The sequence below is a fragment of the Streptopelia decaocto genome (assembly GCF_964273445.1).
Source record: "Streptopelia decaocto genome assembly, chromosome: 1".
Taxonomy (NCBI): Eukaryota; Metazoa; Chordata; class Aves; order Columbiformes; family Columbidae; genus Streptopelia; species Streptopelia decaocto.
In genome coordinates this window covers 31,990,462-32,008,289 of record NC_138663.1, presented here as the reverse complement: position 1 = coordinate 32,008,289, position 17,828 = coordinate 31,990,462, and the positions used below count along the sequence as shown (strand labels likewise).

General features: G+C 40.6%; 1 protein-coding gene across 1 annotated transcript in view; it reads left to right on the top strand.

Annotated features, from left to right (window-relative positions):
• The first annotated feature begins 3,227 nt into the window (after positions 1 to 3,227).
• Positions 3,228 to 17,828, top strand: part of YAF2 (YY1 associated factor 2) — a 31,015-nt gene continuing 16,414 nt past the window's right edge. Inside the window, exons 1-2 of the mRNA XM_082043258.1 lie at positions 3,228 to 3,555; positions 3,711 to 3,836. Of these exons, the coding sequence (XP_081899384.1) occupies positions 3,530 to 3,555; positions 3,711 to 3,836 (152 nt within the window). The 5' untranslated portion in view covers positions 3,228 to 3,529. The remainder of the gene's footprint in view (positions 3,556 to 3,710; positions 3,837 to 17,828) is intronic.

Here is a 17,828-nt window from a genome sequence, read left to right as displayed (position 1 = left end):
TTCACACAAAGATACTTAGAAATTGCTACTATCCCCTTTCACATCCTCTTTAACATGAATAAACTTTTAACCGAGAAGTCATGCATGCCAGAACATTTATACCATAAGATGTTGAAAATATTATTAGATTTTTAACTTCCACAAAGCTATCAGCGTATCATCTTCAGTATCATAATCATACTGTGAGCATTTCCTTAGTACAATGCTAAGAAAGTCGATTTTAAGATAATAAGAGACCAAACACTAGCTAGAGAGTGAATGCCTGACATACAAAAACAATTATATCGCACATCCCTTCTGTCTTAAAGATGCATTTACTTTAGCTCAGCTGAATTAAAATAGGGTTATCTGGAATAATGATTCCAGAACAACAGTACTTCTAGATGAAATCAAACTAAAACTAAGGGAATTAAAAATGAGGACTCATTCATTCCCTTTCTTCCCCTGAAACATTTTTTTAAAGATTGCTAATACTGATGCCATCAACTTTGTCATTCAATCTAGGTAATGTGTCACACAAATATTCAGCAGAAGAAAGATAACTTTTCTGGGTTCACATGAATATCACTGGATGACAAAATTCTGGCTATGAAATTCTCAACTTTTGTCAGCTTGTAGCAAAGTCCTCCTAAATCTCTTGATTAAGCATTTGACTATTACACACACCTCTTCAATGTGCTTTTCCGCATTGCTGCTAAAAGATGCTTTCCACTACTGTTTCTGTTGCAGAGGTGACATGGGATGGCTCAGTACTTTCACTGGTGTTCTCTAGTGCTATTTGAGGATAGAATAAGGTATGAGGAAAATATCCTTTCTTTCCTCTTTGTTGTTACTCGGGAATGAGACCCATCCTCACACAAACCCATGGGCACCGTGACCCATCTAACTGAACTTTTGAATGCACCCTCTGAATCACCTTTCAGCTCCCAAAGTAAGGATTAGTTGGAAGTTCAGTGGGAAGTAGGCTCAATGCTGCTGGGAAAACACCACCATTTTTAAGCACAGTGGTTTGGGTGATGGCCACACGACAGCCAGAAAAATTACTTGGCTGTTAGGGATAACATTTGTGGCTGGCAGTTGCAATTCCCTCTGCTGATTAGAAATGGTTCTCTGCAAGAATGATTCCTGTGGGACTGCAACATATCCCAGTGTTTTGTAACCATCAGTGGAAGTTCTGTTTTGTTTCTCACAATCAGTATGGAAAAAGTATGCTGTGACCCAAGAGAGGTCACAAGAAAGAGGCTGTTTCAAAATAAGTGCTTCTGAAAGTGGGGAAATGTTTATTTATACATTAGCAAGAGTACACTGTGGAAAAGTGCACAAGGAGACAGGTTTCAGTATTGTGTCCTGTCTACAGATTTCTACATAGCGTGAGGTTCAAGCACAGCTGAGTCAGCTCATATAATTCTGTAATTTTAAAGGGTAGATGTCCAGTTCTGGACTACTAGTGCAAAGCTCTCTTTATAGTCAACTGGGAGAAATGGTCTCAGATAAAAATATGCTTGTCCTAGCAACAGATCAATCACCTTGCGCAGGAGCTTGCTTCTCCCCGCTGGGGGTTGGGTCTGGGCATCTAGTTCATGTAGATGTCTAACTAAATACAAATGAACCCAGGCCAGCTATCTCCACCTGGTGTGGCCTGTCCTCAGATGTGCAATCCATACATGTTACTCATAATTTACAGAAGGCTCTATGAGAAACATAAAAAGAGAAGAATGAAACTGCAATACAGAAAGAAAGGAAAAAGGCAAATATGGAAAAAAAACCTAGAAGGCAGGGAAAATTACAATTCTGGAAGCAGGATGTGAATGCAGAAGGAAATCAGGCTAAATTACCAACCACAAGCAAGAAATACTACACAGGCTTCCAATTGCTGGTGTACAGGAGAGACACAGAAAACTGTGAACCTTGGAGAAGTATTAGTATGTTTACATAATTGTAAATGGCTCAACTAATGGGGCTTTCCGTGCTTCCCTAAGATGATGTCAAGCACTTTACCTACATTTTCCTTTTCTTCATCATACCCCAGCATTTCTAGCTGAAATTCTTTCTGACAGCTTTGCCTTTAGATTCAGAAAGTTTCTCCATTGTTCTCTTGATAGATTTTCAAAGACATCTACATCTTTAGTTACGCTTTTTCACACACTTGGGTAAACTTCCCTCTGGGCATATTTTGTTCTCGAAATCCCATCATTTCTTGACAAAGACCATGCAGCAAAAATAGCTTTGACCACTATGATGCTGACCAATATAATCTCATTGTTTGCGCTCTGCCATCTACCTGCGTCTAACTGCCGTCTTTTGTTACGTCCTTAGGACATGTGCTCTTTGTTCTGTTTGTACAGCATCTTGCAAAATGGCATCCTAGGCTGCGACTGGGGCTCCTGTGCACTAAGACAATACAGGTAACAAACAGTACTGTTTTGTTTAACGTTGCTACGCTGCACGAGAACCACATTGTACTTGTAAACTTTAAAAGTGCCAAAGCACTGCGCTGCACACAGGTCCCAGGTAACACCGCTCTCTCCTGGTTTTGTATCATACCCATCATCTTCTCCACGCGCCTCCGGGGAACAGGCTGGTTTAGACCCAGGTTTCTAAGCAGAACACTGTGTTTAGTTTTTTGACCGTTTCCCTCTTGCTGTAAAGCACAACCAGCAGCAATTTGTTTGAGAAGGAGAACAAGGCAACCTAGACGCTACTGCAAGCAATATCCTGTGATACAGAAAAGCAGTTTCCCGGGGGAAAGCCGTGCGGGCCAGTTTAAAGCACCCGGTCGGCCCGTTCTGCCCAGCACGGCCTCCCGCCTCCCGGCCGGGGACAACCCTCCGCCGGCTCCGCGGCTGCATCCCCGCCGAGCCCCCGGCCCGCACCGCTCCGGCTGCCCACGGCCTGCCTCGGCCCAGGCCTCCCCGGCGTGCGGAGATCCCGAGGGCGTTCCTCCTCGCCGGGCCCCGCGCAACCCCTCAGCCCCTGGGCCCGCCCGGCCGCCGCAGCCCGCCCGGCCTGACCCGGCGCACGGAAGGCCTCCATGCGCCCCGGAGCGGTCCGTCCCCGCTCCCCGTCAGGACAATGGCCGCGGGGCGCTCGCACACCAACCGCTGCCGGGGCCGCCCCTCGGCGCCGGCCCCCTCTCGCGGCGCACCGCCCCCCTCCGCGCCGGGCCCGCCGCCACGCCGCGGCTCCCCCCGCCCCTCCGCTCCCGCCGCCCCCAGCAGCCCCCGCGGCACCCCGGCCCCGCCGTGCCCGGCTCGCAGCGCCCGAGCCGCCGGCGCTTGCGAACCTGCCGCCGTGCGCGGCCCGCCGGGCGCCGCGGCCTGCGGGCGGCCGCTGGTTGGCGGCGGGGGGACACGTGAGGGGGGAGGGGGCAGCGGCGGCGGCAGGAGTTTCCCCGACAGCTGGAGGTTGCGGCGGCGGCTCCTCCTCCCCGGGTCCCCGTTAGAGCCGAGAGACCCCCCGCGCTCCTCCTTATTGACAAACACACAAAGGGCCGCGCCGGGGCCGGGCCGGGGACGCGTCTGGAGCCGGCATGGGAGACAAGAAGAGCCCGACCAGGTAGGGGCAGCGGCGGCGCCTCCTTTCCCCGGGCCCGCTCCGCGGCAGCCGGGTGAGCGGAGGCGATGGCGCCCGGCGGGGCGCCCCCGGGGGGGCAGCGGCGGCGTGAGGGCGTCGCGCCCGGTGCTGCCCCAGGCGCGCGCGTGTCTCCGCAGGCCGAAGCGGCAGCCGAAACCCTCCTCGGACGAGGGCTACTGGGACTGCAGCGTCTGCACCTTCCGCAACAGCGCCGAGGCCTTCAAGTGCATGATGTGCGACGTGAGGAAGGGCACCTCCACACGGTGGGTCGCCCGCGGCGGCTGGAGGGGAAGCGGGGGCGGGGGGGGTGGTCGTTGGGCGGCCTCCCGGGGAGCGAGGGGGGCGGCTGTGACAGGAATCGGGGCCGGGAGGAGCCGCTGGGCGGCTTCCCGGCGCCCCGGGGTGCGAAGGAGGGCGGCTGTGACAGGAACCGGGTCACGTTTACCGGGGGCTCCCCGCTGAACGCGCCCCGAGCCGGGAGCGCTGCGCCGGCGTGTGTGGAGAGAGAAATAATAAATACCAGGAAGGGCGTAATTGCCTGCACTGCCTAACCCCGGAGAGGCCGTGCCCCTCGCACCAAGAAGAGCCATCCCCTGGGGCGTGCCTGATAACACACCATTTAATGTTTTCTTGTTTTGTTTTTTTTCCTTTAAACTATTTTTTTTTCTATGAGTTTAACTTGGCCCTATAGATACTCCGTTTAAAAATTTTATTTTTTCAATTTGCTTTTCATCAGCGAGCATCACTGTGCAGGTTTCTGGGGCTGCAGGGGTGGATAATAACCACTGGCTGTTTGGGGAGGGGTTGTTGATTAGCTGAATTGCGCCGTATGGAAGTGCCATCCTGCATATTGGTGACTTCCCAGGAGACCCTTGTCTCTGTGACCCTGTCACAGCTTGCGGTGGATTACCTGGTTCCTGCGCCTGCCGTTTTTTTTTCAGTATTGTGGCCTAAATGTGCATGCTTGGGGAATTTAAGTTTTATAAAACCAACAGGAGTGCACTTGTAGGCTTGTGAGCTAACCAAAGAGAATATTGCTGAAGAATCCTTTGTTACAGTTATCATACCTATGGGTTAATCCCGTCAGCAAGAGAAGTTTAAGTGGCAGTAGAAGTTGCAATCCTATCAAAAGCACCAATTACATTCCAGATATTGTTCAAAGCAGCACCGAATATGACTTGCAACAAATGTTACATGTTTGAAATTGTAAGTGCAAGGCTGAGTCCAATTACTTGACAAAAAAAGAGATTCATCTTTCTCTCTAGAGATGATTTTGTAGACTTCTGAAAACTGGAATGAATGTTGAAAGGACTTGTCATAACTTCAGGTTTCAATACTAGTTGATTTCTTTAATTTTTCTCCTTTAACCAAAGAAATCAGTGAGCTAAATGTGCTGAGAGGTGTCCAGTTATAACAATGGCATTGTGTTTATACCACAGATGTGTACAGATCAGTATTTTATTTCAGCAAAGTAATACTGCTGAAATAATGAATGCAGAAGCTTTAAAACAGCACAAATAAAGCCTCTTTAACTTCCAGTCAGTTTGATAGGCAGAGTCAGTTTAAAATTACGTTTTGTTGCACTGGAGACTCAGTTGGATAAAAGCACTAAAACTTAAAAAAACAAACAAGTGTGGAAAAAATAAACAGTCCTGGGAAAACTGTGTTATCATGGCCTTCCTTTTTCCTTGCTTGAATATTTCAAAATTTTAAAATATTTTAGCAAAAAAGTATTTAAAAAAAAAATTATTTTACTTCTGGTTTCTCTTCCACAGTGATTTGGTATGCAGAGCTCTACTTGATACATTGATTTTTGTTTGTCTACTTACACTCTGAAACAATGCGTAGCTGAGTAGGTTTATGGGTTTCTTTTTCCCATAGGTTTAAATGGGTTGCATGTTCACATGTTTGTAAAGTCCAGGATTTACACACGACATGAGGTAAATACAGGTTGAGGTTTTAGGCCAGGCAGTTTTGAGCTCCAACTCTGAAATTAGATTTGAGCCAGTAAGTAGACCTTTGTGTCTATGGAGAGAAACATTAGGGTGCCAAAGAGACACAAAAGGCCATTTGGGTGGATTTTTTTTTTAAGGAGCTAGAGTCCAAGAGACCAAATTGGGGCCTTGTTAAAACATTTGCTGGTACTGCACATGCAACAAAATGTTTTTCATCAGTGTTGGTCAGAATAACAATAGAATGGTGTTTTGAAGACCCTGCGAATGCATTTTTTTCTTTTCAGTCTTCCATTGTGAAGCTTAATATTAGATTAAGTTGATGCCTTAGCACAGCTCTTAGAGTGCAGTGGTTCTTACTTCAAAATTTCTACTGCATTTTTTTACTGATGGGAGCTTTGTGTATAATATGCTGTAAAGCACTGTTTTTTGTTTTAGAGAAATCCATATCTTTGTGGTGCACAGTTTAATGTTTTCATCTGCATGTTAAAGTTCACTAAATGTGACCAGATTTGCAGATGTAAAAACAGGCAACCATAGTTGTGTTTGTTGGTTTTGAAGGCAACTGGAAATTAGGCACAAAGTGGATTAAAACAGTTGTGTTTTTTATACTAATAATGTGCAATTAACTTTAGAGAAATATTTTCAGATGTGTGGTAGGGTTTGTGAGTGTTTTCACTGCTGAATAATTTCTTCTCTCTGAAAGAATAATCTTTTATGCCAGAGGCTAGGCATGGATTATGATCTTTAACAACTGGTGGAATTGTTAAGATTAGTGGAAATAATTCTTACGACTTTGTGATTATATTTCAATATACTTCTAGGCTGAATTTTCAAAGCAGATTCTATTATGGCATTAAATTAGCTTTGTCTGTGACAGCATCACCTTGAATGGATAAACTGGGCTGTGCTTTAGTGGGAGATGTCCAGGAGAAATCCTGGCTGCTGCAGGAAGTGGTGTAACTGATTCCCAAGGTGGTGGCACTTTTTTTGCTGGGTTAGTACTGAGGGAGTGCCCCAGCGTGGTGCCAGTTGGATGTGCCACGAGTCAGATGTAAAACTAAGATGCTATCTGCCAGCTGGAAATCCCTGTACCTTTTACTGTAGAACTATTGCCAGAGTTTAATTTATAATGTCACTGAGGATCTAAATTCTCCCTGTAGACATGTCTTTCTTATTTACTTTCTAACCTAAATTGTTCTGTATTGTTGCTTGGGTACTGAGAAATTACTATGTTCCCCTTGATAGGAGACTGTACTGAATATAGTAATTTTCTGTATGTGACCTTTAAAACATTTTAAAATCTTTCTAGATGAAAGATGTTGTATAAACGTAAGGAACCTAGGGCTGTAATAATCATTCCTTACTTGGGCAAATCTCCTGCTGAAGTTCTTTAGAAGCATGAGTAAGAAATGCTGAATAGAACCCTAATGTACTGTGTTATAAAGGGAACTGGTAACGAACTCTGTATTTAAGTTGCCTAACAGTTTCCATGATAAAGAATTTGTATGATCTCTGAGAAGCTCTATTGTTTGTAAAAGCCATTGAAGTTTGGTAAGAGGAAGAGCCCTTAGGCTAAATAAGTGGTTTGATTTCCTTGCCCCATTAAATTGTTTAAGTTTTGCTGAGACGTAAACACTTGAAAATCATCATTTACCTTCTGTCACTTGTGTTGTACAGAAAAGTGAAGTAATTGCTAGAACACTGAAAAAGCCCAGACCAGCATCACTGTAAAAGCAACAGTGGCAATGACATTATGCTGAATACCCAGAATGGAATTATCTGGCTTCTGGGGAGGTTATAGTGGGGTTGCCAAATTTGGTCTGACTCTCACAATTGCTGCTTTCCCGAAAGAATGTTGCCTCTATGGGCACACTACCATTTCTTGTCTGTCTTTCTGTCTGCCTTCCTTCTGTCCTTTTGCTTTTCATGGCACTATCTGAATCAGGAATACACCAAGACTGGTTTGACCTTCAGGGATTGGGCTGGATCCTGGGACAGACCTTACTGCAGCAAGTATTTGCTCCCAGTTCGTCTGTCGTTTAATAGGTGTTTGGTTTGTTTTGTTTTTTTTCTTGCCCCCTAACATGGTTAGTCGTTGTAATTTAGATGTGTTGTAAAGGTGGGGGTTCAGAGTTCCAGTCATGCTGGCAAGGAGTACACAAGAGAACCAGCGTTTTCTCTGAAGGGATGTGCCTTACTGTTCCATCACCTCTCTGCTCCATCTTCTTCAGATCATATTAACACTCCTGTTATTCAGTTAGTGACAGCATCCAGATTTAAAAATACCTGTCACTTTGCTTTTCTTACTGTGGTTTTTATGCATGCATATTGTGGTCTGCTCTCTAGCTGCAGGGTCCCTTTCTTTTTTCCGTGCTATGTCAAACCACTTCTCCGTTCAGTGTGAAGGGTGAGCATCCAGGGGAGTGTAGTCAGAGCTAGAGGAGGAACTGCAAATCTGGCTTTTTAAACTTTGAAATGTTTGGCTTGATATTTTGCTATGTAAATAAAGGAAAAAAGAAAAAAAAAAAAAAAAAAGGAACTGGGTATATGATCAATTTCCCCTTTCCAGAGTCAATAGCATTCTGTGATATTCAAGTTAGGAAAAAGGGCAAAATTTTAAATGATATTTTCACTAATAGTATTCTCTTAGCTAATAACAGGAGAAGGATTGTTGTACAAAGATGTAACTACTTTATGCTTGTTATGATTTTATTTCATTTTATTTTTTTAGAATGACTCTTTTTGCTTGCTTTGAATTCAGTAAAAACTTAATTTTTTGTATGAATCTATGAGACCTAGTGCACACTATTCAAGCCCAAAGTATTTTTTTCTTTTGGCCATGGGAAAGGAGGAGGGATATTTAAGGAGGTTAAACAAGTACAAGTGACTTCTGTGAAGTTTTGTTTGCTTGTTTGGGGTTTTTTGGTGGTGGTGGTTGGTGTTTTTTAGATATTCCTCTGATACATGTTGGGCAAGCTACTATATGCAGTATCATTTACATAAAATAGCCCCTGAAATTTGTAGCCAGAATGAGAAAGTAATCTCAAGTCAGGATGAATTTCTGTCTGTTTGGGATGTATACCTCTTCACATTCTGTACTGCTGAAGCAGAGACAGGTATAACCTGCTGAATGGGGGCATGGCTTCCATCTCCTGTGCTCTGTTCATCTGCATTAACGGATTGTTCCTTTTCTCCCAGCCTAAGCAATGAAAAGCCAACTTTAAATCACACCAGACAGAAGAGTCTGAGGTATAAGGAACTGGGATGCCGTCTTTCTACATTTGCTTGATATTAGGTCTGTGCTAAATTGTGCCTGTGGACATTCAATACGTGCATGTATTTTATAAACATGTCTGACAGTCTCCTAAATATGAGATACAGGTCTCTACTCAAAGCTGTCATGCATTTGTTTTATGCCTTACAAAGCATAAATAAAATGTTTAATTTTTTAACTTGGATATCAAGGTCATTTTTCTTCAGCAAATATGTGCAATTTGTTTAGTCATGTACCATCTGGATGTTTATAAGCACGAATCAGTTACATTTAACCAAATCTGGTATTTTTATTTCTGTTGAAATGCAGTACTGCTCAGGACAGAGAGTTGGTACTTATCTTGTATATCTGGTTTAACATGTCTGTTTTACAACAGCTTGTTAAGGACTCTCTTCTGCCTTCCAGTGTGCAGCCTCTGGGTGTGCACATGCGCATGCGTGTGTCAGGGTAAGGTTGTGAAGGAGAAAAGGAAGAACCGCCTGTCATGCTGATTTTACAAATACACGATTGAATCGAGCTTAACAGGCTGAAGAGCGGTTTGTTACTTGTGGTAGTTTGGGGAAGGAAATATTTGCAGGAATGAAGTGAGTGGAAAAGTCATATATAATCCATACTTTACTAAGCTCTGTAATACACGTTATGTTTCAGCTTAAATATTAAATTCTGAAAAGCACGTATAAATAGTTCTATTTTGCTCTGTAGGTAGACTTCAGGTAATCTAGTCATTCTGGGCTTCAAGTCTTATTTTTAAAAAGAGTTTTTTTAAGTAACCTTTGTAATTATTGAGTAACTTATTTAGGAGTGATTTTCTCTGAAAAATATAGTGAAACTTAAGAATATTGAACACAGCAACTTGAATGAGATTTGTTTTTTCCATATAAAACCGCAAAGTAATTTTTATTGACTGGGGTGGCTCTGTTAGATGCTGTTGACAGGTGTAGTGTGTATGTGCAACAGCGAATGCAATGGTCACCCTATCAAAAGAAGATAAAGCTTGTGTTTTAGAAAGGCTACATAAGTAGGTTGTTTTGTTGTTGTTTTCGTTTTTGGTTTTGGGTTTTTTTGGGTTTTTTTGTTTTTTTTTTTTTTTTTTTTAAGGTTAATTCTGTTAAACCTTTGTAGTTTTGAACCTGACAGATATTTTAATCCATTACTCTAAAGAGCCCATGACAAAATATGCTTTTTTTTTTTTTTTTTTTTTAAGTGTGAGCTTGATATTTTTGGTTTGATGTTTGTTTGGGATTTTTTTCTACAACTCTTTCCTGATGTCTGTTGCAGCAGCTTGGTTGTTTGGTTTGCTGTTTCATCCCTTTTTTAATGCAATCTCTCCAGAACAAAATGAACAATATTTCACTTGATGTTGGGCTAAGACCTGGTAGGGCCTGTTTGATCAAACTTTGATAGTTGATTTAAAGCTAGCTTAGCTGTTTCTTTTTGCATCATATTGAAAATAGTAGTTATATCAGCAGTCATCTTTGGTCAGAAATTCAGGTAGCTGTCATTGTGACCTGGCCTACTGTGTGTAAATACCTTATGTAATTAAAGAAACAAAAGGGAGCAGAAAGAAACTTATCGCTTTCTATAAACTTTCTCTCTTCCCCTCCTATGATAACAAATGATGTCAGAGCTGCTGAACAGGAATAAAAACTTGTTAGCCCTCTGCTTCCAAGATTCAGATCTGATAATGTATTTAGGAGATACGCTCTTTAGAAGGCCACCTTTGTTAATGGGCACTGCAGAGTCAGAGGTAGGTTCTGCCAGTCAAGAATGGCTTGTTCAGCTACATTGTACCAAAGCCAAGTAAAATACATTAGCATTTGTTTTCCACAGTTACTAAGGTAGTAAAAGCTTTGAATACATTTGGGTTCATTATAGGGATGGTTCTAAGGAGGTTAACATCTTGTTTGTCTTATCTGGGTTGCCCTAGGAACTGAGGATGGAAAAGGTCTACTAGTGAATTAGACCCTCTTCCCTATTGAAAGAGGATCAGTAAACCTGGGCAACTTCTAACATAATCTTTGTTCTAGCAGGTCTCCAGTGAAGGAGACTGTAACCCCTTTAGGCAGCTTTTACCCATTATGTTTTTCCAGACACTTAACCTTTCTGTTCAGTAAGATAATTTGATTTATACTCCCCCTGTCCCAGTGAGTTACCCACTGTATTTGTAGTTCTTTGGTTATTGGGTTTTCATGTTCACCCACTTTTTCTCTCCAAGTCTTTCTTACAGAAACAATATTTCCTCAGTCCTTTCTTATAGGTGGTAGTCTTCAGTTTATATCATGATTCCTTATTCTTGACTCTTCAGTTGACGCACCTGTTTCTTACAGTGGTATCCCAGAATGAGGACTGACCTTCAGCTGAGTCATTTCTAGTATAAGGTTTAGTGGGCCGGTGCTTTTCCAGAATCCTGCTAAATCATTATGTCTGATGCTGGTACTTCCTTGAATGAGGATTTTCCTTTTGTGCAATATTATCATGATGTTGGCTTCTCTGTGCCTTGTCATCTACTTGGTCTGGTACAGTCTGGTGTCCTTTTGTGTATCATTGTTACTTCAGCAGGGCCTTTTTTAGGCAGTCATGAGGGTCTGTGGTGTTTTATGCTGTCTTTCTTGGATTTCAGAATTTTGATTTTTTTTTTTGAGTCTTAAGATTGTCTTGGCAGGTAGTTCTCACCACCTTTCAGCGTGGTGCCGTTTGCTTGTTGTATTCCTTATTTCTTTGTCTAAAGCAAGATGAAGAATATTAAATAGTGTACCTCTAGAACCTCATTATAAATGCTATCATACATCTACAGATGGTGGTTGAGAACTATTAAAAGCAAACCATAATTTTTAACTTCATTCTGCAACATCTTTGTCCCAATCATAGTCTAGCTTTAGTGGGAGAATGTATTTTTGATTGTGTCTCAAGTCAAGCTTTGGGACGTGTCTTGCTTTTCTCCTAGTCACTAGGACAATTAGTCCACTAAAGAGAGAAACTAGGCTGTGGCAAGCCAATCGGCTTTATCCTTTAATGCTCCCAATTGTTGAATAATTTTGTTCTAGTATCCTTCTGAAATTTGAGTTAGGCTGAATCAGCTACTACTTCCTACGTTTGTATTTGCCCACCATGTGATTTGTCTTTTTTTTTTTTTTTTTTTGTCTGCAGTACTTGTTGACTTCTTCTATCTTCCTGTAGTTCTCTGAACAATATGTTTTGGAGGGTGAATTTCATTAGATGTTATTCACTGCGATATATAATATTCAGTAGCCCAGTCTTATTCTAACTTGTACTAGTATCCTCTTGTTCAATTTGGTCAAATGGAATTAAAGTTCTGTGTGGAGACTGAAGCAAAGAAACGGTAATGCCATCTGGTACATCCAATATTTGCTTTCTTTCCATGTTTTATAATGGATATGCTCCTTTCTGTTTCCATTATTAAGTACTTTCCTTAGGGGGCATAGGTAGTGTGTGTTTCGATGTGTTCAGCTGTTTGTTGTTTTTGTTTTGCTTTTTTTTGTATGTGTGTGGAAATTTCACCTTTGTTTTTAGTGCCACCAATGAATGGTATTCTTGCTCACTGTGTCTTTTCTAGGGAAAATTATTAGCTGTCCTGGTCTAAAAGCTACTGGGATTTGAATAAATACCTACAATAAGACTATGCTAAAAGAAGTCAAGCTGGTAAGAAGAAAGCTCTTTTATCACCTGTAGAGTGATGAGAAGTTGTATTTTCTGCCTCATGACTTCTTACAACAATTTTTCCTTTATTTTTGTGACAACCCACTATGCCTGTTCCTGTTTAAAACTTGATACCAAGTGTCTGTTCCTTTCATCTTGAAAGTCAGGTTAGGACAGTTTGCTTTGCAGAAAATTTTCTCGGAGTATCAAATGATGTCTTGTCTCGTTGGCTGACACAGTCAGCTACAAAATACTTTCGAAGTAGGCTAGTGGAACAAAATACTAAGTGTTCATTTTTTATGCTTTCATGCATAAACTTATCCTGTCTTAAGTAGGACAGAGAGATCCTGAGGATTGTGTGTTCTCTGTGAATTGCATTCTACTGATATGTGGTACGTTGACGTAGAGCAGGCTTGAACTTGGAGAGTTCAGCCACAGGATGGTGTTGGTAGGCTCTTGGCTGGCGAACTTGCCATCAGAAGTCAGACTGAAGACTATAAGATATGACCTTGACACTGGCGACAAGTTTTTCTTGCTTTTGTAGGAGTTGTGGGATAAGGAGGAAGTGAACGATTGACAAGTCCCAAACTTCCAGTAAGTCAGAATGGGGAAATTATCTTTAAACATTTCCATAATGCTTGAATATACTTCATCTGAACTGCACAGTTCAAATGACAGTGCTTTGTAGAAGAAAACGTGTGAATGAGAAGGGGTTTTTAAATTTACTTTAAAATAGAGTTCCTAATTCTAAAAGCTGAAAAATGTTGGTTTGGCACATTCAGTGAAAGATATGACTGAATTCTGTGATTAGGGTCACGAGCTAGAAGTTCTGTAATTGAATAAGAAGGGGAAAAGAAAAGGTGAGTACTGATGATTATGTGGCATCCTTTTCTATGAATATACACCTTTGCTGAAGAGCATTATGGAGACTTGATTTTTTTTTTTTTTTTTAGGAAAAGTGTGTAGTCTTTTCCCCTACTCAAGGTAGGCATCTTTGTGAGGCTGGCTCTGAATGGAGGAAGTTTCTAGAATGCTGCAACCATATGGCAAGATCACACCCACAGTGCAGAACAAATAGGACAGGTCATAAGCAGGCTCTGTCCTGTTTGGTCACAAACTGAGCTGTGCCAAGTATTCACCCGCTTTTGTGCAACAATAGCTGTGCTGCTGCTGCTTCAGTATGAGCCTCCAGTTTTGTGTGTGTTTGTTTGCGTGGGTGTGAGAAGCATCATGGTTTCTACGGGAAGGGGACAGAGGAGCAGCCTGCAGGATCCAATTCTTTGTGGAATTGAAAGTTGGGAGAGGTCGCTTTGCCATGAATCCCAAGGATGTAGGGGTCTAAAGGACTGTAACCACTGCCTTCTCTGCAGAGTCCCAAATCCCCACTCCTTAGGGGATGCTGTTAAGGAAATTGAGCTTTCTGAACCCTGCTCAGATGTAGCACATTGTTATCTAGGAAATGCAAATTGGTTGATACTCTCATGCTTCTCAAACAATATATTTTCAATATAGCTGTCATGCTGAGCATTGGTGAACCATGGTTCATGGCATGTGTGGAAGAATTTCTAGGAAGCGTGTGCAAGCGGTTGAAGCCTTAAAACTGGTTGTTGGAAAAGTAAAATTTGATAGCTGCTTTAAAAGCTATCCATGAAGATGAATTTGGGCTTTCTAAAGGTCCTGATATGGATATTTCTTCTTAGGGCAGACTGTTGTGCAGAGTACCAGTTGTCTTCAGGAGGCTTGCTGGCCTCATCTGTTAAATGTCATCTGGAAAATAGGGCATTCCCTTTAAGGGAATGATTAAATAGGGACACTGCCTCAAGGGGTAGTTTTCTGCACATTTATGCAGTGACTGATAAAACCATATGGGTCTTGTAAGTCTATTCTAATTGAATCAACTTTTATTGAAAGACAGAATTGCTAGAAATGCACTAAATGGATGAATTCCAAGTAAATGATTCACTCTGTAAACCAGCTAGGAATATGAACGCACTGGAAATCAGCACTAGCTGAAAGTTAGAATTCAGATATACGTAGGATGTGTAGAAATTGCATTGTTATTCCGCAATATGCATATGGATCTATATTGCGTTTTTCCATACAGACCACTAGCTCCCTTGTTTGCACTGTCATCATTATTCAGTTGTATTATTTGCAGAGGCAAGGTAATGTACTGTTAACACTCGAGGATATGACAGAACTGATGGTAATGAGAAAAAATAATTTTGGATAGCAACGTAAATTACCAATGAACTGCTTCAATGTAGAAATAAAGACAGTTTCTCACAAGATGACTTTCCGTGGTGATTAGTATGAGCATATTCATGTGACACGGCAAGCTAAACGTAGTTTAATCTGGTAGTTTTTATGCTATGAATAGCTTAATAGAGTACTGATGACTGAGGCAGGGTGAACTACTCTCAGAATTCAAAGACAGCTTCTCCTTCTAATGATTTAATTTAATTGCTAGCAACTATTGTACTTGCATTATAAGAACGAGTAATAGCAAATATTTTTTGTTTTTCATAATGTGACTTCAACTGCTAAAGATCAGGAGTGGCATCATTAGATGAACTGCTAGCTTCTGTGCAGACCACAGTTTGCAAGATCTAATTGGCCACAGCGTTTGCAATTCTACTTACTATACACAGCATTCCTGATGATTTCCTGTTTGCTTTAAATAACATCACTTATGTGCTTATACAGAAATGATTTATTTTGTTTTTTCCTTCCCCTCGGGCATTAGGAGAAGTTGTGGTGTGCTTGTGCTTGATCACAAAAATCAGCCATGGTAAGGGAACAGATAGTTGTGCTGGGTTTTTAGTGAAGTTGAAAAAGCAGTTTCCTTTGTTCTGGAATATGTTTTCCTGTGTGTTTTGGCAGAACCTAGAAGCTCTTGTTGCCCAAGGTGCTGCTCAAAGAGCTTGTGGAGTAGATGCAGATAGTCTGTTAAAAGATAAATGTGATGTAAAAAAGCAAATTTTGCTTATATATCAAATCTAGAAAAAAAATTGCTAAGTTAGTTTAAAAATTGCCTGATGGAAGAAAATAGATTGTCAAAACGTTGTATCTATTGATCTGCAAATATGTGGAAGGTTATATTAAAAGCTGATGTGAGTGTATGACAGTTCTTTCCATTTGGGAGTGAGTATTTTGCACTTGACAAAAAGAGTCCTCCACTATTGGAGTTTGAAAAATATTTCATGCTTTAAATGTTTACTGTCAAACTGGCATTTGAAAAATTCATTGTCTTCTTGAGGCATGAAGAAAGATCAGTAAAAAAAACAGGGGAAATTGATAGGGTAAAGGTAGGGAAATTTCATTTGCTTCTGTATAGACAGATTGCACATACTTGCACCTTAACAATATAGATCTATGCATAAACTGGAATGAATGGCCTAAATGTAAGACTTAAAATTTTTTCTTCTCACTTGAAATTTAATAAGATTCTGCCATTTGCTGTGTGTCAAATTGACTGTTGAGTGTCTGAATTATTACATGAGGACAGTTACTGTGATGACTTAATGCACGTATGTGTGTCTTGGTTCTATTGATTTCTTTCTGTATTATAAAGAACTTCAATAACAATTTTTTGACTCTTAAGAAATTCTTCATGTGTGCATTTGTAATCTGTGTTAATAAGATTATGATGCTAAATTAAATTTGATCCCATTTATTTAAAGTGGTCAACACCATTGCATTGTCTTCCAACACTTCTCATGGATTTCTAGTCTTTTTTAAAGAAAAAAGAAAAGAAATCTCTTTGAAGTTAAGCTCTTTGCATGCAGAAGTCAGCTCAAAACAAGGAAGACTGGGGTAGCTGTATATATTTTTAATTTTTCCATCTGGTTAGGTGAAGTTACTTGCATTTGCTATTGTTAAAGTCAGTTACAGTGGGAGGGAAAAGAGACTCTGGAAGGGGCACAGCTGTAAAAATCATGTTATTGTAACCTGTTTTGCAGAAAGACTTCTGAAAAAAAGAGAAAACGTGCCAGATGAAGTGGAGATTGTAATTACTTTATATTTGTAAAGTAACTTGTTATCAGTGTATGGCAGTGGTGGGGGGAGGATATAATTGTATTTAAAAGAATTGATGGGAGGAAAGTTCATTTAAGTTAGTAGCTTCTGCTTCAAATTAGTGTATTACTTCTAACAGAAACTGAATTCTGAAATATATATATATATATATATATATTTTTTTTTTTTTTTTTCCCCATTGTGGAGCCATTTATACCTTCTGGCATCTAAATCTACATCATCCGTCCATCCTGGAAAAGTTACATTCCAAAGCTGCTGGTTGTAACCTGTCCTGTGATCTTCAGAGTAAAAAGCTGTCTAAGCTCTTTTACACAGTTACAGTTAGAACGTTGCATAATTAATGTCTTTTAGAAAACATGCAGGAAGCGTATCATACTATAATATTGATACAATATTTAACTGTAGCAGTACCCTGTAAAAGAGACTGAAATAAATGCTGTAAGAATCACTCAAAACATCCATACCTAAGGGAAGATATTCTCCTAGTAATATGTGATACAGGAGTAGTGTTTCATTTAGAAAATCTTCTCCCTAAAACCACCTTTTAATATTCTTCTTTTTGTCTGTCTGTTGTAAAAGCTGTTTACTCTAAAATCATACATCTTTTCAGCTGATTCCCTGTATGTATCTACCTGCTTTGGAGATCAGGAGCAACTTTTTATTTTTAAATTAATTGTGCTAATTACTGTGTTAAGATATATTTGAGAATGTGGACCTTAGTAGTTAGAGAAACGAGAACATGTGGTGAAGCAGATTTGAGTAGGGACTCAGAAGAATATGATGATGAAGTAGAAAGTATGCAAAGATAAGCTTTTCTTGAGATTTCAGTAATGACTGTGAACTAGAAAAATGGAGATTAGAGTATTACTGTGGATATCAGATTTCTATTAGCTTCTTGAGACATTAATATTTAGGATAGATGTGAGTGCGAAATGATCTTCAAATAAATTATAAGATATTTAAAGCCTGTGCATTTGTATTGGGAAATGATCCAGTCTAGTAATAAAAGAACAGGACTTTGTCCTGAGCAAGATTTTAATGCACTTAACTGTGTTTAGACTTTTAAAAGCCATGTATATTACAAACATCGGCAAAACAAGATTTTTATTAGGGTTTGGTTAACCTTCTTCCAATAGTTTTGTTTAGTTCACGATGGCATATTGCTAATTGAGTTGCTTAAAGTGGAATGAACAATACAATGTTAGGGTTTTCTTTCTTGCTCAAGGAGGTGAATTATTTAAGAAAACACAATCAACTGCTTACTCTAATATTAGCTTTACAGGAGTTTGTCTTTTTGGTTTTGGTGACAGTTCCAAGAAGCGTTGAGCCGG